Below are 20,474 nucleotides of genomic sequence, written 5' to 3' on the forward strand. Positions count from 1 at the left end.
GGTGGGGGGAGTGTCCTGTGCATTATGAGACTTCTGGCAGCATCCCTGGTCTACCCCCTGGATGCCAGTAGCACTCACTCCTTTCCCCCCTCACCCCCAATATTTTTTAAAAGATTTTATTTTTAAGTACTCTCTATACCCCGTGTGGGGCTTGAACTCACAGCCCCGAGATCAAGCTTTGCATTCTGTACCTATTGAGCCAGCCAGGTCCCCCCATCGTCCTCCTCTAGTATGCCAAATGTTCCCTGGGGAGGAAACCAGAGAGGAATTCAGACAGTTTCCTTCCTGGAAAAGAGCAACTTTCTCATTTCTGATGTCACCAACCTTCCTGGATCTCAGAAGTTCTTAGAAAGTTTTGTTTCTTTAGTTACATGCAGGGAGTTGTTCAATTCCTGCCACCACCTAATTTTAGAACATTTTTATCACCCCCAAAAGAAATCCTATTCCTCTCCATTCCTCCCTCCGCCAATCCCTGGGAGCCACTAATCTATTTTTTTTTTTTTTTTTGTCTCTGTGGATTTCTTTATTCTGAACAGATCATAGAAGATGTGGCCTTATGTGTCGCTCTTTCACTTAGCATGATGTTTTCAAGGTTCATCTGTGTTGGATCATGCCTCAGTACTTCATCTTTTTGTTTAACAAATAACATTCCATTATATGGAATGAATAACTTCATTATTTTGCATATGGGTATTCCGTTGTCCCAGCCATTTGTTGAAAAGACTATCTTTTCCCTTCATGAATTTTCTTGGCACCTTGTCAAAAACCCATTGACTGAAAGTGTTAGTTTATTTCTAGACTCTCAGTTTTATTCTGTTGATCCATAAGCATTTGAATCTGTAAATCAATTTGGAGAGTATTGGGATCTTACCAATATTTAGCTACTTTCTAATCCATGAACATGGGATGTCTTTCTGTTTTAGTTTTTCCTTTAATTTCCTTGAACAGTATTTTGTAGTTTTCAGTGTACAGGTCACAAGGCCTTTTTATAAATGTATTTCTAAGTATTTTATTTGTTTTCTGTATTTGCTTTAATGCTAATTATAAATGAAATTGTTTTTTTAATTTCATGTTAGGATGTTTGACTGCTGTTGTATAGAAATTCAATTTATTTTGGTATTTTCATTTTGTGTCCCTACACCCTTGCTGAAGTTGTTTGTTAGTTCTAAGAGTTTTTTGTGGATTTGAGATTTTAAAAAATACACTTACAGCTATTTATTTCCTTCTCAATACTGCTTTAGCTGCATCTCATGAATTTTGGCATGTTCTTTTTGTTTTCAGTCATCCCAAAGTATTTTTCTAATTTTGTATTTTCTTCTTCCACTCATTGGTAATTTGTTGGGAATTTCTACGTAGTTATGTTTATTCTGGTATTGGTGATTATTGATAATTTTCTACATTGTTGTGAATTTCCCAGATTTCCTTGTTATTGATATCTAATTTTATCCCAATGTGATTGGAGAACATACATTGTATAATTTTATTCCTTTTAAATGGTTGAGTTTTTTTAAATGTTTATTTATTTTTGAGAGAGAGAGAGAGAGCACGTGAGTTGGGGAGAGGCAGAGAGAAACACAGAATTGGAAGCAGGCTCCAGGCCCAGACCTTTTAGCACAAAGCCCAATGTGTGGGCTTGAACCCACAAACCGTGAGCTCATGACCTGACCTGATGCTGGACACTTAACCGACTGAGCCACCCAGAAGCCCCATGTATTGAGGTTATTTTATGGAATAACATTTGGAATACCCTAGAGAATGTTCCATTTCCACCTGAGAAGAATGTGTGTCCTGCTCCTTTGGGATTGTGATTTCGATGGATGTCTGTTAGATGTGTTTGGTTTACTGTGTTGTTCATGCTCATCTGTTTTCTTGCTGATCTTCAGCCTAAGTATTTAATCCATTATTGAAAGTGGGCAGTGAGGTCTCCAACTCTTACTGTTTAAATATTTGTTTCTCCCTTCAGTTTTGTCAGTCCTGTGTATTTTGGGACTGCGTATTTAAGTGTATGTATTATGTCTTACTGATGGATTGACCATTTCTTTGTCTCTAGGAACATTTTTTTTGTCTTCAATTCTATTTTGTTTGACGTGAGTATAGTCAAATCCCTTCATTTGGGATTGCTTTGTTTTGTTTTGAAGCTTCCTGGGTTATTGTGATGTGCATTCAGGATTGAGTCACTGCTCTTATTAGATAAGTTAGAAGCTGAGGGTCGGTGTTTTGTTTTTAAAGCCAGCCTGTAGCTACTAAGAGACGCTATCTAGGGGATTATGTGATTCCTGTGACTGGTGTTGAAGGCATCATAGAAACCTCCAGACGCCTTGGTGGAAACCGTTCTTGGAGCCAGATTTGTGGTGGGTTAAGCTGCTGTTTCCAGGCTACCTCGTGACAGACTCCGTGTCCTCCAGCTCAGCTTCTCAGCCGCCTCCCCTGTCTCGCTGTGTTGGCACCAGCCGACGAAGGATTACGCCTCATGTCCGTGAAGGCACATCCTGTTTTCCTGTGGGTCTGACAACAGTGTAATCCTCCATCAGAGGCCGTTGTCTGGCTCTCTTGGCCAGTGTCGCGATGCTAAGGAGACAGGGTCTGACTGAGTCTGTGTCCCTGTGGATGTGCGAGGAGGGGTGGGTAAGGGGGCCGTCAGAGACACTTCTCGGAGGCTGATCAGAAATGAGCGTCCTTTTCACAAGTCTGAAGGTAAAGGACTTGCACAGAAATGAAAGCATTTTAGGAAGAAAAACCTCAGCATTTGTCAAGGGCCCAAGGCGTGGAGGCAGGTAGAGACTATGGAAAGTACAACCTGCTTCTGCGGGCACAGGTGATGCCCAGCAAGATGGAAAGTGACTGAGAATGAATTCTCCTTTATTCGTTTCTGTTCAAACCTGAAAACTTTGATTCTTCCGTCATCCCCCGTTCCCCACTTTTTTCTTTATCACTCACCTCCCCCCCCCATGTCTTAGGAGTTGCCCTTGCACATCACCTTTCCTTGGATGATGCCTTTATCAAAGTACCCATTTTAAACTGGAAACTAGTCAGTTCAGCACGTCTGTTCCCACATCTGGTTTTCATCCCAGGGACTCTGATCCACTGTCAGGAAGTTTTTTCTCCAAGTGGTGAAAAGCCTCTGGAAGCTAAGTTATCTGACCCACATTTATTTATTATCTTTTTTGAGCTTTTCCTCTCAAACTTTGCCTGTAGAAGAATCAGTTGAGAATGTCTTGGTTTCCTACTTACGGGTTCTCTGGAATTTTCATTCCAATAAATGTACATACACACGTACCTTCATGCACATATGTTTGTGTATTTCAAGTAGCTAAAATTAATAACCTGGGGAAAAAGACCCTCAGGTTACAAGATAATGTCCTAATCCCAAACTTGCTAACCTTTTCCCTTTCATTCTTAAAAATATTTTAAAGGGCAGGGCGCCTGGGTGGCTCAGTTGGTTAAGTGTTTGACTTCGGTTCAGGTTACAATCTCACGCTTTGTGAGTTTGAACCTCACGTCAGGCTCTGTGCTGACAGCTTGGAGCCTGGAGCCTCCTTTGGATTCTGTGTCTCCCTCTCTCTACCCCTACCCCTCTTACCCTCTTATGCGCTCTCTCTCTCTCTCTCAAAAATAAATAAACATTAAAAAAATTTTTTTAATATTTTAAAGGACAAGGACAGGCACTTGGGATCCCCTTACTGTTTATAGTGCCATTTTTCCTGAAAGCCCAAAGAATATTATAGACTTGGCCATTCAATTCCCTCAGGACTTTCTGGGAGTAAGGATATTTACATGCTTACAGAGCCTCGTAATATTCTTGTGAATCCGGAAAAATCTTCTTCATAAAACACAAACCTGACAAATCACCTGCCTGGCCGGCTGGCTCGTGGGGTAGGTGGGTGTCTAATGCTCCCTGCCTCTGCCACCATCGTCTCCTGCTACATCTGGGTTCCACATGCCCTAAACTCTCCCAGATCTCTGTATAGATGGGCTTGCCTTGCCACAGCCCTGCCACAGCCCTGCCACAAGTCAGCTTTTATGCATGTCATTCATTTTGCCTGTAAGCCCTTCCCTCTCCCTTTCCACTGACACATCCCTACTAATCTCCTAGACTGACTCCCCATCGTTTGTGCTGTGCTCCTGGGGTCCTCCAGGATGGGGCAGAAAGTGTTTGAAGATAATAGTCATAAATAGTAGTAATAATAATAGCTAATGCTGTGTAATTATACGATATAATACTCTAGTACTATATAGAATACTAGTGTAGTGTAATGCTAAATAATAATGGCTAATATGTAATATATGTAACAATAGCTAATATGGTTATTAACCATCATAGCTAATACTGTGTTCCAGAAAAAGGCGAAGGAATTAAATGTATTGTGTCATTTAATCCCCACAGCAACCCAGTGAGGTAGGTACTGTTAATGTCGCCATTTCCTGATGAAGAAATGGAGGCACAGAGAGGTGAAATGAGTTGCCATAAGTCATGTGTCCATTAAATGGTGGACTCAGTATTTGGACCCTGACAGGCTGGCCTCTAACCCTACTATAGTACAGTGTTGAAAGACCGACGCTTATACATCTTATATAGCACTTACCATATCTCATTGCAATGAGCTGTTTATTGTCCTTTATTTTTTTCTTCTCCTTCCCCCCCCCCCCCCACTTCTTCTTGGCCTTAGCTAGGGGCACTTTTCTCCTAGAAGTTCTATTTGAATGTTTGATTCTCTTTGCAACAACCCCACTTGGTCCAAAGTGTGGCATAGAGAGTCTGAGAATTAACATTAATGCAATGAGTCTAAACTACAATTTAGACTGTTACATCAGTTTCCATCTCATTTTTCTCAGGGCCATCCATATATGGGAAGAAGAGCAGATTGTAGACCCATGGACGATGTTAGGGAGGAGAAGACATGATTACATCCCTATTAGATATCAAGCCATTATGGTGTTTTTTCTACCTGCAAAATCTCATATTATTTTTCAGCAACTCATGAGGTCTGTGCTATTTTTATGTCCCTTTTACAGATGAGGCCAGTGAGGCCACTGGAGGTTAAGTGACTTGTCCATGGTCTCGGCGATTACGTGGCAGAACGGAGATAGAAGCCCAGAAGCTTCGGAACCCTAAGCCCTTCTGACTTCTTAGCCCCAAAGCGTCATACTCTCCTATTCTTTTGAAAGAGATACTTAGAAAGAATTTTCTGACAATCTTCTGTTGAGGCTGTTGCAGTTCGATACCTTCTTTCTGTATTTATGTTCCAGCGAGCAGGTGGTCTTTTGCTCTGTCTACTTCCTGGTGTCTATCTCTGAAGCAACCAGTATGGTATTTTAGGAAGGAATAACACATGGCGATATCTGATCAGTAGACGTGGAGTCCACTCCAGTGGTCATGTGGCGTTCACTGCTGTGACAGGCAGAGCGCCTTTGGTGGTGGTGGTGGTGGTGGTTTTTTGTTTTGTTCTGTTTTTGTTCAGGTAATAATGGATGTGCAAACTTGAATTCCAGGCATGGACTTGGCTTTCTGGGGTGTGTGTCCTCTGCACCAGGACCACCATGAAGCACCTGTTATTTTTTTCTCTTTTCCTAGTCTTCTTAGAGAATCCAGGCATATTGTTTTTTAAAAAGCTTGTTACTTTTTATAAGGCTCTTTTCGCTTTCTTGCTTCCAACCATGAAGTCATGTTTGACTTTTCAAAGGAACCACAGTTTGACATTTTACAAAATGAACCAGGGGACTGAATATAGCAGCAATTTTAGGTCCATTACTTTCTGAGAAGTTTTTTGCCAGCGGTGGCCGCACGTGGGTATTCACTCTGTGGGGGGGTGCGGTGTGCATGTCGATCCAAATTACATGAATTTTATAATCTGACTTTTTTTCTGACTCATACTTTGGTGTAGATAATTCTCACATTTTTAGTGTGAACTGAATTGCAACTGGCTTGTGGCACCTTTCTTATGAGAAATAGGGTTTTAATTCTTTTTAATTAAAACATACCGGGCACTTTCTCCTGACCTGAGAAGGAAGCTTGCGTTGACCCCCTTTCAGTCTCCCAGTACCACGTTGTTTCTGCCTCTAGGCCTTTGCACATGCTGTTCCTCCTTCTTGGAACAGTCTCACCGGCACTAAACTTTTATCTGCGGCCGAGCTGTCTCCAGTGTATCCTCACTCTGTGTGGGTATGACACGGAGTTTGTGAATTCATGTTAGGGGACTGAATAACTGAGTGAGTAAGGCCTCAGCCCGTCTAAACATTGCATTCACTTCTACCTTAGCCCTGTGTGAAGTCTTTGCTGAAGCCTTTTCAGACGCCAGCCTCTGCCTCGTTCTGAGATTGGGTGGCCTGTAGCTCCCCCTTCAGGGCACTCATGGCACTGCATGCAGAGGCCTATTGACTTGTCTTTGTCCTTCCTCTCTCTCAGTTAGGGAGTTCTGTTGGGTCACCGCAGAACTGACCCAGTGCCTGACGGATAGCAGGATGCTCAGGAATATTTTATTTGCCAAGAGGGGGCATTAAACATGTTTTGGTCCCTTTATCGCTATTTTGTATTATGCACAGGTAAAGTGTAAATCCTTAAAGAGTGGACAGAACTTGTTAGGGGGGTTTAAAGTTCTAAAAGGGCCTTTTTGCTAGGACAGCAGCCATTTGAGTATGAGCCCAGAGCTTTTACATGTAAAGCTGCGTTATTTTGTGTCTTGCACATGAACACGGAGGAAGAGAGAACCTGTTGAAATGGAGAAGGATAGTAAAGAGTCCCATGGTTTTCTTGTGGGTACTCTTTTCATGATCACTATGCTCTCTGGGATGCGAGTGCTAGACTTTACCAGGGTGGTGGCCGGACGAGGCCCCACAGTGGCCCTGTGCCGAAATTCCTGGAGTGGCTGCTGGTCTGTGCAGTGGCAACATCAGGAAGAAAGGACTGAGGAGGTCATTTATCCTTGGGACGTAGGACATAGGTAGAGTCTGTCCAGTGGGGCGTTTGCATGAGTGTCTGTTGGAATCCTCTGTGCTTAATACAAATGCAGACCGCCCTTGGGGAGAGGCCTGGGAATTTGCATTTTCCCAGCACCCCTCTCCGGATCACTGACCCCTTTCTTTGTTAAACACTGCCTTACGGGACACGATGTTCTGCAGAAATACTGCCAAGGAGGGAGAGCTTGCCCTTTGTTGGGCCCTCAGAGGGGACAGTGCAGTCTAGGAAAGTTAGCCCAAGGAGCATCTCCTGAAAGGAGGGACACTTTGCATTAGCCTGTGATTGGTGTAATCCAGGGAAACCATTGCCAGCAAAGATTGATGCTCTGCACCCGGTGCAAGTTTTAAAAGATAAAAGGAGTCATGGTTTCCTTGACTAGGTAGGAATGTCCCCTACTCTGCAAGGTAATGAAATACACAGATGTTAAAATTCAGAGAGACAGAGACGAATGGAGAATAATGGAGCACCAGCAGCAGGGAAGGGCCTGCTTAATATAAACACAGAGGGAACTGCGGGGTGTTCGCAACCTGTGTGCTTCGAGGAACATCACAGCCAGCCGGGGAGAGTCAGCCTATCTCAGCTGCACGGTCCTGGGCTGGAGGCTTTTCCTGTAGCCATCTGTGGCCAGAAGACAGTACCAAGTCCTCTGGGAGGAGGCTGTCCGTGATCAAAAGGATGCCAGAATGTGAAATATGCATAGCCTTTGACCTACTGGTTATACCTTGAAGAGATACCGTGCAAGCTGCGAAAATAATATTTGCATCTGTATGTGCGTTGTCTATTGAAAACACCCCAAATATCCATCAGCAGTCAGACTTAAGGGTACAGAGATGCAGTGAAATTACCTTTGGCCATTAAAAGTGATTGTGGGCACCTTTCGTTATCGACATGAAATGACGTCAATGTTTTGGTAGGTGGCAAAAGTAAGTTTAGAATAACATAGTATTTTATGGGTGCATTTAAGTGAAACTGTATGCTCAGATTTCTGTGTATTGATTCAGTAATTGTTGAGTAACTGGTGCGCTAGGTACTTTCCTGGGCATCGCAGATAGAACAGCGAACAAAACAGGGGTCCTTGGAAGTGAAGTGCTTGGAACCCAAAGCATCGACATCACCTGGGAGCATTAGGAATACAGAATCCTAGGCTCCATTCCAGACCCGCTGCATTTTAATAAGGTCCTAAGGCGATCCATTTGTACACAATAGTTTTTGAGACCGCACTTCAGGAGCAAGTTTGCGGAAATGGCCACCAGTGGCTTTCCCTGGGCGACAGCAGTTTGGGGGCAATTCTTATTTTTTGCCTTTGTACATTGCTCTGTAGTTTGAATTGTTCACAGCGAGCTGTGTCATGAGGATGGTAATTTTCCAGAAGAGCTTATGGCTCCTGCTTCTGGTTCCTCGGGCTGTCACAGGGACACACTGGCAGGATCCTGGAGAGGAATTGGAAGCAGGCAGGGGGCCGGAGGTAGCAGCTGTTGTTCATTTGGCCAGTGACAGATGTGTCAGAAGAGAGACCCCAAGCTTTCGTGTTCGTGGCTGGAGCTGTTGCCAAGCCTGAGAGAGGCTGTAGGCCTGATGAGCTGCTTTCCTGGCGGTGGTGGCTGCATAGGGAGGCTCTGGCGTCGCAGCTCCTGGGTGACTCTTCTGTGGGATTCCCACTCCGGGAGGGTCGGGGCCAGGCGCCTTAGACCGCAGGTCCGAGCTGCAGCCCCGGTGTCCTCCAGGGCCAGTGGGCAGCGGCCCTGAGCCCTTTCCCTGCCGACGGGAGCCACAGGCCTGATGCCTTGTGCAGAGCATCTCTCTCCAAGGCTTGGAAAGTTCCGGCCACGTGGAAGAGGGGCTTTCAGTCTCATGGGAGCTCTCCCAAATGCGATGCCTGGTGTGGGGTTTGAGGGCTTGGCCCTGTAGCACCCTGCCTGAAGCTCATTGTAGTTGAAAGAGGCTAGACTTGGGGACTGAGAACTGGATTCTAGAGCAGTCAGATTCTAATTAGCTGTGTGACTTTGGGGCGCCTCCAATGGCCTGTCCTGAGGCCTCCGTTTTCTCCCCTGTTGAAAGTGAGAATTCGTTACTGACCGAAGCTGTGTGAGCCACCAGCTCCAGATGTTGTGCGGATCAAGGTCAGGTCTTTGCTGGGAGGGCCGCCCATCCTGACCACACCAGATGTCTCCCGGTCCCCCCCTGGTTCTGACGTCATCCCCCAGTGATGGGCCGAGGACTTGGTTTGTCCCGCATTTGGGAGGCAAAAGCAGTTTCGCTTAGGATGGTAGTGAGTAGAGAGTCTTGCAGGTTTATGTCCTTGCTGGTAAAATTAAAAAGTTGGCAGGCATTCCTGTCCTTGACCCATGCCCATCTCATTTAAAAACATTTTTTTATTTTATTGACTCGTGGAAATCAGAACTGTGACAGCTCGGCTCTAAGGAGGGAGAGGACACAGATCAGGAAATAAACCAGCCTCCAGGAGAGCCCTGGGTCGGGTCCCACGGCTGGTGAAAGCCGCCACCTTGGAAAGTTCATGGGGCAAGTCCTCGAAAAACCGTGAACTTGGGTATTTAGTGGCGTGGAGTCATCCTGTCCCCCTTTGTCAGGCCGATTTGAGACAGGTCAGGCTTCCGCCTTCTGCCCGGGGCTGCTGAGTTTCATGTTGAAGCCTCCCCATCGTGGAAATGGGGTCAGGGGTGGACAGTCAAGACTTGGTCCAGCACTACCCCCTCTAGCCTGCCGGCGGGTTGTTCAGGTCAGGAGGGGCGGACAGCTGCTGTCAGCGGCTGGCTTCTCTCTGCGCCTCAGCCAGGTGCTTGGCTGGCCGCCTGTCCTGCGCCTCGCCGGTTGCCGTAGCAGGCGTCCGGTGGTGCAGATGTAAATCGTAACAGGACGGGCTCCCTGACACAGACCGCAGCTGAGCATCGGGTCTCCTCAGTAACTCTCGAAAAGGGGTCAGGGGCAGGGCCCAAGAGCTGGTTAATTGAACGGTAGCTAATTCATTTATAATTATTCATATTCTTTTTCTTTGTCTCAAGTCCAGTCCTTTGGAGCTGGACTGGAGCTTAGAAATCTCTGAAGAGGCAGAAGAGCAGATGAATCAAGGGCAAGGTTTGAGCCTGGACTCTGTTCATTAGCAGTGGTAAAGCTCCCTCACTTCCGGACCTTAGTTTTCCTATCTGTGAAATGGGTTTCTGTGAGGAGTAAATGAGGTTGATATTTGTAAAACCTAGAGCATCGTGCTTAGCCCACAGTAAACATTCAGCCAGTTTGCCGTCATTACCCAATCCCACTCATTGTTTTACAGGCTCATTTGTGTATTTGGCAAGCATGTATTACCTGGTGTCGGCGCTGTATAGCACAGCTCTGTCAGAAGTGGTGAATGAAAGTACTCGAATGAGTGTATGTTCATCAGCAGCACAGCACAGCACAAAGCTGGTGACATCCTTTCCTAGGAGGAGAAGAAAGAGAAACAGAGTGAGGGCTAGAGAGATGGAGGGTGCGAGTCAGAGTTTCTGGGTAGACAGTAGAGTGGTTCAAGATACCTAAATGAATGGAGGGCCACGCTACCCTGGAGAAAGGCAGTGCAGGTGGGGGGGGGGCAGGGTGCACCCCCTGGGGTAGGACGGTGCCAGGAAGCTCCCCTGGGAGCCAGGAAGCCCATGAAACCGGGCAGGGAGAGTGGGTGCGGGTGTGAATTAGAGACGTGTCTAGAGCTGCCTGATGCTCTGATGGGGGCTTTAGGCTTTTCTAAGCTGCTGGGAGGGCAGTGATATTCTGAATAGAGGTTTACAAGTGAACATCTCTCAGAGGTCAAAGCCTGTAAACAACCTTTCTTCCCTGATCCCTGAAAGCGCGACCAGGTCAAGGCCAACTCAGCCTCTTAATTTGAGCATCCATTGTTGGGTCCTGCCTGGAACAGTTGATACTCTGGTCTTTGCTAAAATGGTGACTTTCTGTTTCCTACATCCCCTTCACATTTAATAATTGGAATTCTTCTATAAGGAGAATCTTTCCTCCTTCCCCATTTACCCATTTATCCAATGATGTATGATACCAGTATGGACTCACAGATATTTATTGTATAGGTTACAGTCCCGTACTGTCATTATTTTGTTGCTCAGAGTGTTGTAGCTTTAGCCATTGGGCAGCTCCTTCAGGTTGACCCCTGTGTCCTTCTGACGTGTCTTCATCATGTTTTGAGTACTTCCTGACTTTCTGATAATACATGATGCTTCAAGTTCATCTTGAAATTCCTGCTGGAACTAAATGCTTCTCCAAGGAGCCCTGGTTCCCTTTATTGGGTAATGGTATTTAGGAATCAGGGTCTGGTGCTGGGTGTGGTCATTTGCTTAACTGACTGAGCCACCCAGGCGCCCCGTGTGGTCATTTGCTACTAGAGTGTCTTTCTTGGCAGATGGAACTAGGAAATAAATTATGTACACTGACCCATGCACATACACAGGTCAGTAGTTCTCTTTTCTCTCTCTTATCTGTCTGTCTTTCTCTCTCTTTGTCTTTACAAACCTTGAGTTCATACTGATGCCTTTTCTTCCAGTCCAAAGCCTCAGGGATCATTTAGCCTTTCCACTTTCCTTATTTGTAACTTCTTCCTCTGAGAGTGAGAAGCCTCGCTGTTATTATCTGCAGTATATTTACTTATTTGTTCAATCCGAGTACACACAAAGGTAGTTTCAGAACGGGTAATCCATACTCCGGTGACAGATAAAAGTAGAATGCCATATTTGTGTATAATTCTCTTTTTCTTAGCCTTATAGAATCCAGTCAAAATAACAGTGTGCTGAATTGGGGGGTTCAGCTCTTCCCCACACCCTTTGGTGTGGTGGGCTTACTCATCTGTCATCTAGGTGCATTCACTTCACTGTTTCTGTCCCATTCTGAACCTCCCCTACATAAACACATGTGGATGATTTTAACTGTTTACTGTTTGGCTATGTGAATAGTAGGGTTTTTTTTTTTTAATGTTTATTTATTTTTGAAAGAGAAAGAAAAAGAGAGCAAGGGAGAGGCAGAGAGAGAGACAGAGAATCCCAAGCAGGCTCCGCGCTGTCAATGCAGAGCCCAATGTGAGGCCTGCTCTCATGAGCCGTGAGATCGTGACCTGAGCCGAAATCAAGAATCGGACACTTAACCAACTGAGCCACGCAGTCACCTGAGACATTAGGGTTCTAAGACTCAGAGCCATACAGACTCCAAGAAATGTGACCCTTCTCATCTTGGCTGCCTCGTTCCAGCCCTTTCCCACCCCGCCCCCGGGTAAGCAGTCTCCAGTTTCTGGGGTGTCCTTCCTGTGTCTCTTATGCACAGGTGAGCCACTCCAGGTACATTTTCTTATATCCCTTTCTTTTGCTGTAAGATAATTAAAATACTGTAGATACTCTTTTGCAATTTGCTTCCCCCCCCCCACTTAACAGTGTGTGCTGGAGATCATTTCGTACCAATTCATAGAGATCTTCCATAATGAGCTTTCTTAACTTTGGTAATCTGAAAAAAAAAATTAGGAGCCCAAGTAGTTTTAAAATTCTATAATTAAAGATGAATAATAGAAGAAGCATTACCATTAATGAGCACCTACCATACCATGGTATGTGCTAAGCATTTTATATAGATGATCTCATCGAACCCTTCCTAGGCCCTGTGAGGTAGATGTTACCTCCAACTTACTGATGAAGAAGCTGGGGCTCAGTAATATTTAGAAACTTGCCCGAGTTCATAGACAGTAGAGCCACGATTCGAATCCAGGATGCCATCTCCCAAGTTTGTGCTTTTGAAGAGCACGCCAGCCCCATTGCAGAAGTTCCCGGTTGAAACAGAGTAGTGTGGGTTTTTAAAACCGAGGCACGTCTCAGGCCTTTAAAACCCTGTTGATTGTGGATTGTGCCGCAAAAGTGGGCATGCTACTGATGGTGGGAACAGGAAGGTAATTTACTGCCTGTTTGTTCCCAAGAAATGGCCCTTCCTTCCTGAGGACCCTGGGTCTGCCTCGAGGGCAGGAGATGGGAGGGATGCTAGCCGGAGCCAGCTACCTGGGATGTGGCAATAGATGCGATCTTACACCTCGTAATCATGAGCCGGAGCAGCCGGCACCATTAACGGGAAAGTACATTACCCCACAGGGCTGTTTGGTTAGCGGGACACTCAATCAAGCCCGAGTTACAGCAGTTTCCGTTAAAACTGTTTGTACAGCAGGAGTGGAAGAAGGATTTCTCCGAGCAGGAGTCTGGCTTCTACTAGGAGAAGTGACAGACTGGCAGAGAGGCAGCACGGCTGAGTTGGTTGAGAGCTTGGCTTCTGGAATCTGAGTGCCGGAGGGCTCATCCCAGGGTCAGATTTTCCAGCTGTGCCCAAAGCACACCTCCAAAACGGGATAAGAGCCATACCCATCTTTGTCCGCGCCCCCAAGATTGTCCCCAGGCTCAGTAATTTGCTGGGAAGATTCAGTGAGCTCAGCATACAGTCATACGATTTATCATAGCGGAAGGACACTGAGCAAAAGCAGCAAAGGAAAGAAGCAAATAGAGTGAAGTCCAGGGGAAACCAAGTTCAAGCCTCCAGTCCTCTCCCTGTGGAGTCACACAGGGTGCACTTAGCTCCCCAGCAACCAGTTGTGACAACACGTGTGAGATGTTTTCCACTGGGGAAGCTCATTACAGACTCGGTGCCCGGGGTCTTTCCTGGGGGCTAGGTATGCAGGCGCTGTCTGTCCGGCGTGTACCAAAATCCCAGACTCCCGGAAGAAAAGCAGGTGTTCGGCATCAGCTGCACTGTTTGGCTAAAGAGTCTGGGTACAGTGAGCCATTCTCACGAGAAAGTGGTGTGAACCCTCCCGAAACCCCAGGTCCCGAAACCAGCCAGGCCAGGGCCAGCCTTGCAGGTCAGCAAGCCTTACTTAAGGGTAGCCGTCTTGGGCCTGCGGTGGTAATTCTCTTCTGCACACATGCCGTTGGTGCTAGCTGGGGGGATTAAACGACATCATCCGTGTAAAGCCCTGGCCATGCTGTCTAGTATGGGAAGCATTTAATAAATGCAGACAGTTACTCTGACAGTCAGGGAACGAATTTTGAATGGTTCCTTAGCACTTAGAGCAGGCTCCGTCTATCACCGCACCTGCTTGCCCATTCATTCCTTTGTCCAGCACATACTGGTTGAGCAATGTTGGTGCAAGGGTGTGTAAACACAGCAGGATCAGCCTCCCCCTTCCTGGAGGATGACGCATGCGGGCTTCCAATCTGGCTGGGCATCGGAGGGGGGTGGAGGTGGTAAGAAACCTCTGGGGACTTCAGGGTACTGGGGAAAGGACTCATTTGCACACTCAGTTGCAGGGATGGGCCTGTGGTGGTCAGGAAGCTTCACCTCCCAGTGACCTGCTGTTTGTCTTGCATTTCCTCCTGTAGCCAAGGCGAAGTCCAAGTGCGGCCCGACGTTTTTCCCTTGTGCCAGCGGCATCCACTGCATCATTGGCCGCTTCCAGTGCAATGGCTTTGAGGACTGTCCCGACGGCAGCGATGAGGAGAACTGTAGTAAGTGCCGGGGCGCCCAGGCCGCCGTGCCTTGTTCCCTCTCATGGGCCAGAGCCCCGCGTCTTCCCCCGCGCCCCGTCCTCACCGCGTCTTCCCCCGTGTCCGTTCCTACATCCCATCCCCCGTGTCCGTCCTCACCGCCCCGTCCCCCGTGTCCGTTCCTACGCCCCGTCCCCCGCGTCCCGTCCTCACCGCCCCGTCCCCCGTGTCCGTTCCTACGCCCCGTCCCCCATGTCCTGTCCTCACCGCCCCGTGTCCCACGTCCCATCCTCACCGCGTCGTCCCCCCCCCACCCGCCGCCCCCGCGTCCCGGTCCTCACCGCTTCTTTCTTGCGCAAACGGGTGAATGCTCAGCTGCCATTTATTGGGGTCTCTACTAGGCACTTGGGTCTCGGGCATACTTTGTCTTCAGTACTGTAGCTCTGCAGGTGCGTCATGCGATCCTCGGTAACAAATAAGGGATCTGAGGTGTAGGGACGTCGGTGAACCTGTCCAGCATCACTCAGGTCCTGAATGTCAGAGCCGATTCCTCACTTCTGACTCTCGTACTCAGCACCCATGTTCATGTGCCTGCTTTCCTTCCTACTTTGAATTATTTTATTTTATTTTATTTTTTACGGATAGTTTATTGTCAAGTTGGTTTCCATGTAACACCCAGTGCTCATCCCCACAAGTGCCCTCCTCCATGCCCATCACCCCCCTCCCCCCCCACCCCCATCAGCCCTCAGTTTTTTCTCAGTATTCAAGAATCTCTCATGGTTTGCCTCTCTTAAAAAAGGTTTTTTTTATGTCATAAGAATATATTTTTGAAGGACGCCTGGGTGGCTCAGTCAGTTAGGTATCTGACTTCGGCGCAGGTTATGATTTGGTGGTTTGTGGGTTCAAGTCCTGCATCAGGCTCTGTGCTGACAGCTCAGAGCCAGGAGCCTGCTTCAGGTTCTGTCTCCCTCTCTCTCTGCCCCTCCCCCACTCATGCTGTCTCTCTGTCTCTCTCCCAAAAATAAATAAATGTTAAAATTTTTTAAAAGAATATATTTTTGAAAAAAATACGCAAATACTATAGAAAGCTAAAGTTCTTCTTGTCTTGTGACTGCCTTGATTCCTTTTCCTTGCTGTATAATATTCCAGGGCATCAGCACACAGACAGACACACCCCCTTCTCGTTCTGTCTGCCCCACCTTGCCTCTTGGCAGCCCTGATGTTGAGCTTCATACTCCATGGCCCGAATGCACGTAGTCCCTCCCCGGGCAGCATCCCTGTGTCCAGAACTACTTCATGCGTCAGCCTTAGTGGCCTTCGGGCATCTCTTCCCCAGCCTTGGTGCTGTACTGGCTCTCCCAGCAGTGGCTTTGCAACTTGCAAAATACAGAAGATATAAAATGGAAAATGAAATTTGCCCAGAATAACACACGTAATATGTGGGCTTTTTTGTGCCCGTCCTTTCTCCCTCTCTCTTTCTCCCTGTGTATATCTATGTATGTGTATGTATGTATGTACACATGTTACTCATTAGGATTGTCATTGTTATGAATGTATTTGTTATATATGTGACGAATTTATTTCAAAACAAAAGCTTTAATGACTTCAGTGATTGTTTTGAGAAGTCAACTTCCCTTTACCCCGTTGGTTCTGTTTTAAGCCCTGGAAGAGGAGGATGACCATTTATGCCCCCCCAGGGAACAATGATTGCCACCCCCACCAGGGAGGAAGTCGGTAACTCTCCCGTGTGCCTTCTCCTGTTGCCTTTTTTCATCTTCTGGATCTCAGATGGCAAAAACATGACATAATGGCTAGATTGTTGAATGGTGAGTAGCGTAGCAGAACCACCCCTTAGCAGCGGGATACAGGTCACTAAAAGGGTAGCGGCCTGATTGAGCAAAATGACTCTGGAGCTGGGAAGTCTGGCTCCAGGTTTCCCATCTGCGCTAATGAGGCGTGGCTTGGCTGTGCTACGTAATCTCCTTGCACGGTGGTTTCCTCTTCTCGTGAAATGGGGGCGCCAAGAGCCTGCTTCCTGGGTTGTTGTGACAGTTAGACCAGGTTGTATCTGAAATGTGATTCGTGTGGTGGCTGGCCAGGCGTCGTTGATTTTGAAAGCCGACAGTGACTTAAAACTTGAGCTGTTGAAAGGAAGACTGTATTTACTAGCATTTCACCTTTGGCTTAGGATGTCTAAGGATATACTTGTTTTATTTTCATTAAGTTCTTTAGTAAGTTTCAACTTGATCTTAGCTTCTTCCTACTGTCTATGGGGATCTTATCTAAGGGGAAATTTATATATATATATATATATATATACACACACATATATGTGTGTATATATACATATATGTGTATGTATATATGTACATATGTGTGTGTGTATATATTCATATATACATACTAGACAGTAATTGAATGGCAATAAAAAGCAAGTGTGATACATTATAGTAGGTACATTCTAAATGACTGTGCCATTCTACATACTCCCTGTCATATTAAAGACCCTGTATGATTTAAATGTTTGGATATTGGTCTTTAATTGTCTAAATGAGTGAATTCTATCCATTCCAAATGAGATCATTAGGGATTAAGCCAGCATTTTCCTCTGGCATATCTACCATCTAAAAATAATGGTTCTAATTCACTGTTTTTGAAATAGTAAATGAAAGGAGAGAATCAAGGATTTAGCCTCCTTTTTCTAGATGCATTGTGCTTCTGAGTAATTAAATAGCCAACATAGGAAAGGGTTCTTTTTTTTTTTTTTAATGAACTATAATGGGAAAAGGAGAGACTTAAAGTGTCTGTTTTGTAACCCTGATGAAGATGTGGATCATCAATGGTTCCTGAAACCATGAGATGAAAAATTGATGGGGAGCTTTGTAAGGCATGGATCAGGCTGAAACCCCTTGAAACTAGCCATTAAGTCTTTTCTCAGACAGACCTGAGTCAGTATTGCACCACTTCAAGTAGAACGCAGAAACCCTGTCGCTCCGTAGATCTCTTTATGTTCCAGTCATCTGAGATGGTACATGTACATACCTTCAAAACCCTAAGAGGCAGTGTTTTAATTTTTGCTTTAGACTCTCAAATACGTTTGAAAGAACTTAGAGGAGACGAGCAGTCTGTTAAGAAATTTACACGGAGGTTTGCCATTCTGGTTCTTAGTGTTCCCGGTCTCCTCTGGTATCATTTCCCTTCTGTCTGAAGTGCTTCCTTTAGAGATTCTTTTAAAGCAGGTCTGCTGGCAACACATTCTCTTAGTTTTCCTGCATCTGACAATGTCTTGATTTCACCTTCATTCCTGAAGGATATTTTTACTGCATATGGAATTCTGGGTTGACAGCTCTGTTTTTAAACACTTTAAAAAATGTTGTGCCTCTTCCTCTGACTTCTGTGGATTCCGATGAGAAATTTGCAGCCATTCAGATTGTTTCCCCGTAGAAAATGCATCATTTTTCTGGCCGCTTTGAAGATTTTTTTTTCTCCTAGCCTAGCTTTCAGCAGCTAGATTACAGTGTGTGTGTGGCTGGCTATGTGGATTTCTTTGAGTATATTCTGTGTAGGGTTCTGTTTGAATGGGTAAGCTTTTGTCTTTTGATATCCTCAGTACATTTTCAGCTATTCATTCTTCAAATCATTTTCAAGTATTGTACCTTCTCCTTCTGGGATTCTGATACCAACTTTGGATCTTTTCTGATCGACCCACCGGCCCCTGAGGCTCTGTTCAGTTTCTTTTTGTTTGTTTGTTTGTTTGTTTTTTTTTCTGTTCAGTTTCTAATCAACCTTTTTTCCTTTCATTGTTCAGGTTAGATCATTTCTATCAGTCTTTTGTCAAGTTTACTTTCTTTTCTGTCATCTCTAATCTGAGCCCACACAGTGTGTCTCTTTCGTTTTTTCGTCACTGTTTTTCAGTTCTAAAGTTTCTCTTTGGTTCTTCTTTATACCTTCTGGGTTCTTTGCTGAGACTTTCTATTTTCCATTTGTTTCGAGAGTTTGTGTGATTGCTTTTTAGAGTCTTTCTGTAATAGCTGCTCTAAAGCCTTTGTCACATAATTCCAACATCTGTCTTGTCTTGGCGTCGATGTCTGTTGATGATCTTTTCCTGAGAGAATTGAGATTTTCCAGATTATTTGCAAGGCAATGGATTATATTCTGGATATTTTGATGATTATGTAGGATCCTCTGGGTTTTGTGTCAGTCCTGTAGAGAATGCTTATATTTTTGTTTTAGTAAGCAGATGACCCTGTTGGGGCAGGCCACAGATTCCTACCAGCACTCTGTGCACTGCCGTTGTAATAGATTTCAAACTGTTTTTGCACTGCTGTTTGGCTGTGCGGTGCTTGGCCACCTCCTGTGTCTGGGCCCTGGGCAGTGGTCTATGAGTTTGGTTCGCAAAGTCCTGGGTATGCTCATTAGGACCAGATCCATGGTCGTGCAGACCGGGGATCAGCCTAGAAGTTCATAAATAATGCTCTAGGGTTGCTTTTCCACGTTCCTCCCCCTCCAACACTGTCTTTCTGATACTTTCTGGTTTCCTGGGACGCTGCTAGGGGAAGGAGGGAATAGTAAACTTACCACAATTTCAGTGATAGATGGAATTTCGGTCCTCTTCCCAGTTGGTCTACTCATATTTACTTTCCAGAATCTAAAAATAGCTGCACCATGTATTTGGCCAGGTTTTTATTGCAGCTGCACGCAGTGACAGAGGCGGGGTGGGTGTGATTACTGCTTCTGACCTGGAATGGGACCCTCCCGCAAGTCGGTCTTAGCATCGCAGGGAAAGAGACAACTGGGTGTTACTTGCCTTCTGATGCGACCCAATAAGAACACCATCGTCACTGTGAGATGTTGCTTTCCACCCTGAGTCTCATCGATGGAGCCTCTGAATTTGCCGTAGTCAGTTTGGGCTGCAGTAACAGAAGGCCATGGACTGGGTGACTTACTAAACAGAAGCTTATTTCTCATAATCCTGGAAAGTCCACCATCCAGGGTATGATCATGGCTGGGTTCTTGGCCTGGACCCTCCTCCTGTTCATGTTCTCACTTGACTTTCCCACACATAGAGAAATCCCTGGGCCCCTCCTCTCATAAGGGGCCTGATGCCATCATGAGAATGCCACCTTTGTGACCTCATCTTACCCTAATCTCCTACCAAAGGCTCCCCTTCAAGACCATCCCATTTATTAGGGGTTAGGGTTTCAACACATGAGCTCTGGGAGACACAACATGTGGTCTGTAACACTAACTGTTAGCTTATAGGAAATTCATGGACAGGGGACCGTGTTAGCGACTCCATGGGGAGACACACTGTCAGATCCCAGATCCAGAATATGGCAGATTTTTCAGGACTCCATTTCATCCATTAGTAGATTTTAAGAAAAATGAGAAGAGGGAACCTACAGACTGAAGAAGACTGACAAATCAGCCAAATGCAATATACAGATCTCATTTCAATCCTGATTCCAACAAACCAACTGTTAAAAAAAAAAATAGGGGCACCTGGATGGCTCAGTCAGTTGAGCCTCTGGCTCTTAATTTCAAGTCAGGTCATTATCTCATGGTTTGTGAGATTAAGCCCTGCATTGGGTTCAGCTCTGAGAGCGTGGAGTCTGCTTGAGATTCTCTCTCTCTCTCTCTCTCTCTCTCTCTCTCTCTCTCTCTCTCTCTGTCTCTCTCTGTCTCCATTCCTCTCCCACTTGTGTTCTATCAGTCTCTCTCAAATTAAATAAACAAACATTTGAAAAAAAATAACCCCCAAAATTGAATTAACTGGGAAAATGTGAATTGTGGTTGTATATGTGATGATGTTAAGGCAATCTTGTTAGTTTTTTAAAGTGTGAGCATGGGGAAAAAAATGAAGTGTGAGAATGATAATCTGTTTATTATTTAAAACATACTCATATATAAAGATGTATCTATATGTGTACATATGTAATATTTAATAGTATATTAAATATTTATAATAATAAGAATAATAAAGAAGTATATAAAGATAAAATCCTATGAGGGCTAGT

General features: G+C 45.5%; 1 protein-coding gene and 1 long non-coding RNA gene across 2 annotated transcripts in view; one reads left to right on the plus strand and one right to left on the minus strand.

Annotated features, from left to right (window-relative positions):
• Window positions 1–20,474, plus strand: part of LDLRAD3 (low density lipoprotein receptor class A domain containing 3) — a 161,160-nt gene that overhangs the window by 25,226 nt on the left and 115,460 nt on the right. Inside the window, exon 2 of the mRNA XM_077777488.1 lies at window positions 14,353–14,478. Within this exon, the coding sequence (XP_077633614.1) occupies window positions 14,353–14,478 (126 nt within the window). The remainder of the gene's footprint in view (window positions 1–14,352; window positions 14,479–20,474) is intronic.
• Window positions 16,014–19,508, minus strand: LOC144242523 (uncharacterized). The gene is made up of 2 exons (XR_013338367.1): window positions 17,402–19,508; window positions 16,014–16,598 (listed from the first exon to the last, which is right to left on the minus strand). It is a non-coding gene; the product is annotated as an uncharacterized LOC144242523 (long non-coding RNA).

The sequence above is a fragment of the Crocuta crocuta genome, unplaced genomic scaffold (genome assembly GCF_008692635.1).
Source record: "Crocuta crocuta isolate KB4526 unplaced genomic scaffold, BGI_CrCroc_1.0 scaffold384, whole genome shotgun sequence".
Lineage (NCBI taxonomy): Eukaryota > Metazoa > Chordata > Mammalia > Carnivora > Hyaenidae > Crocuta > Crocuta crocuta.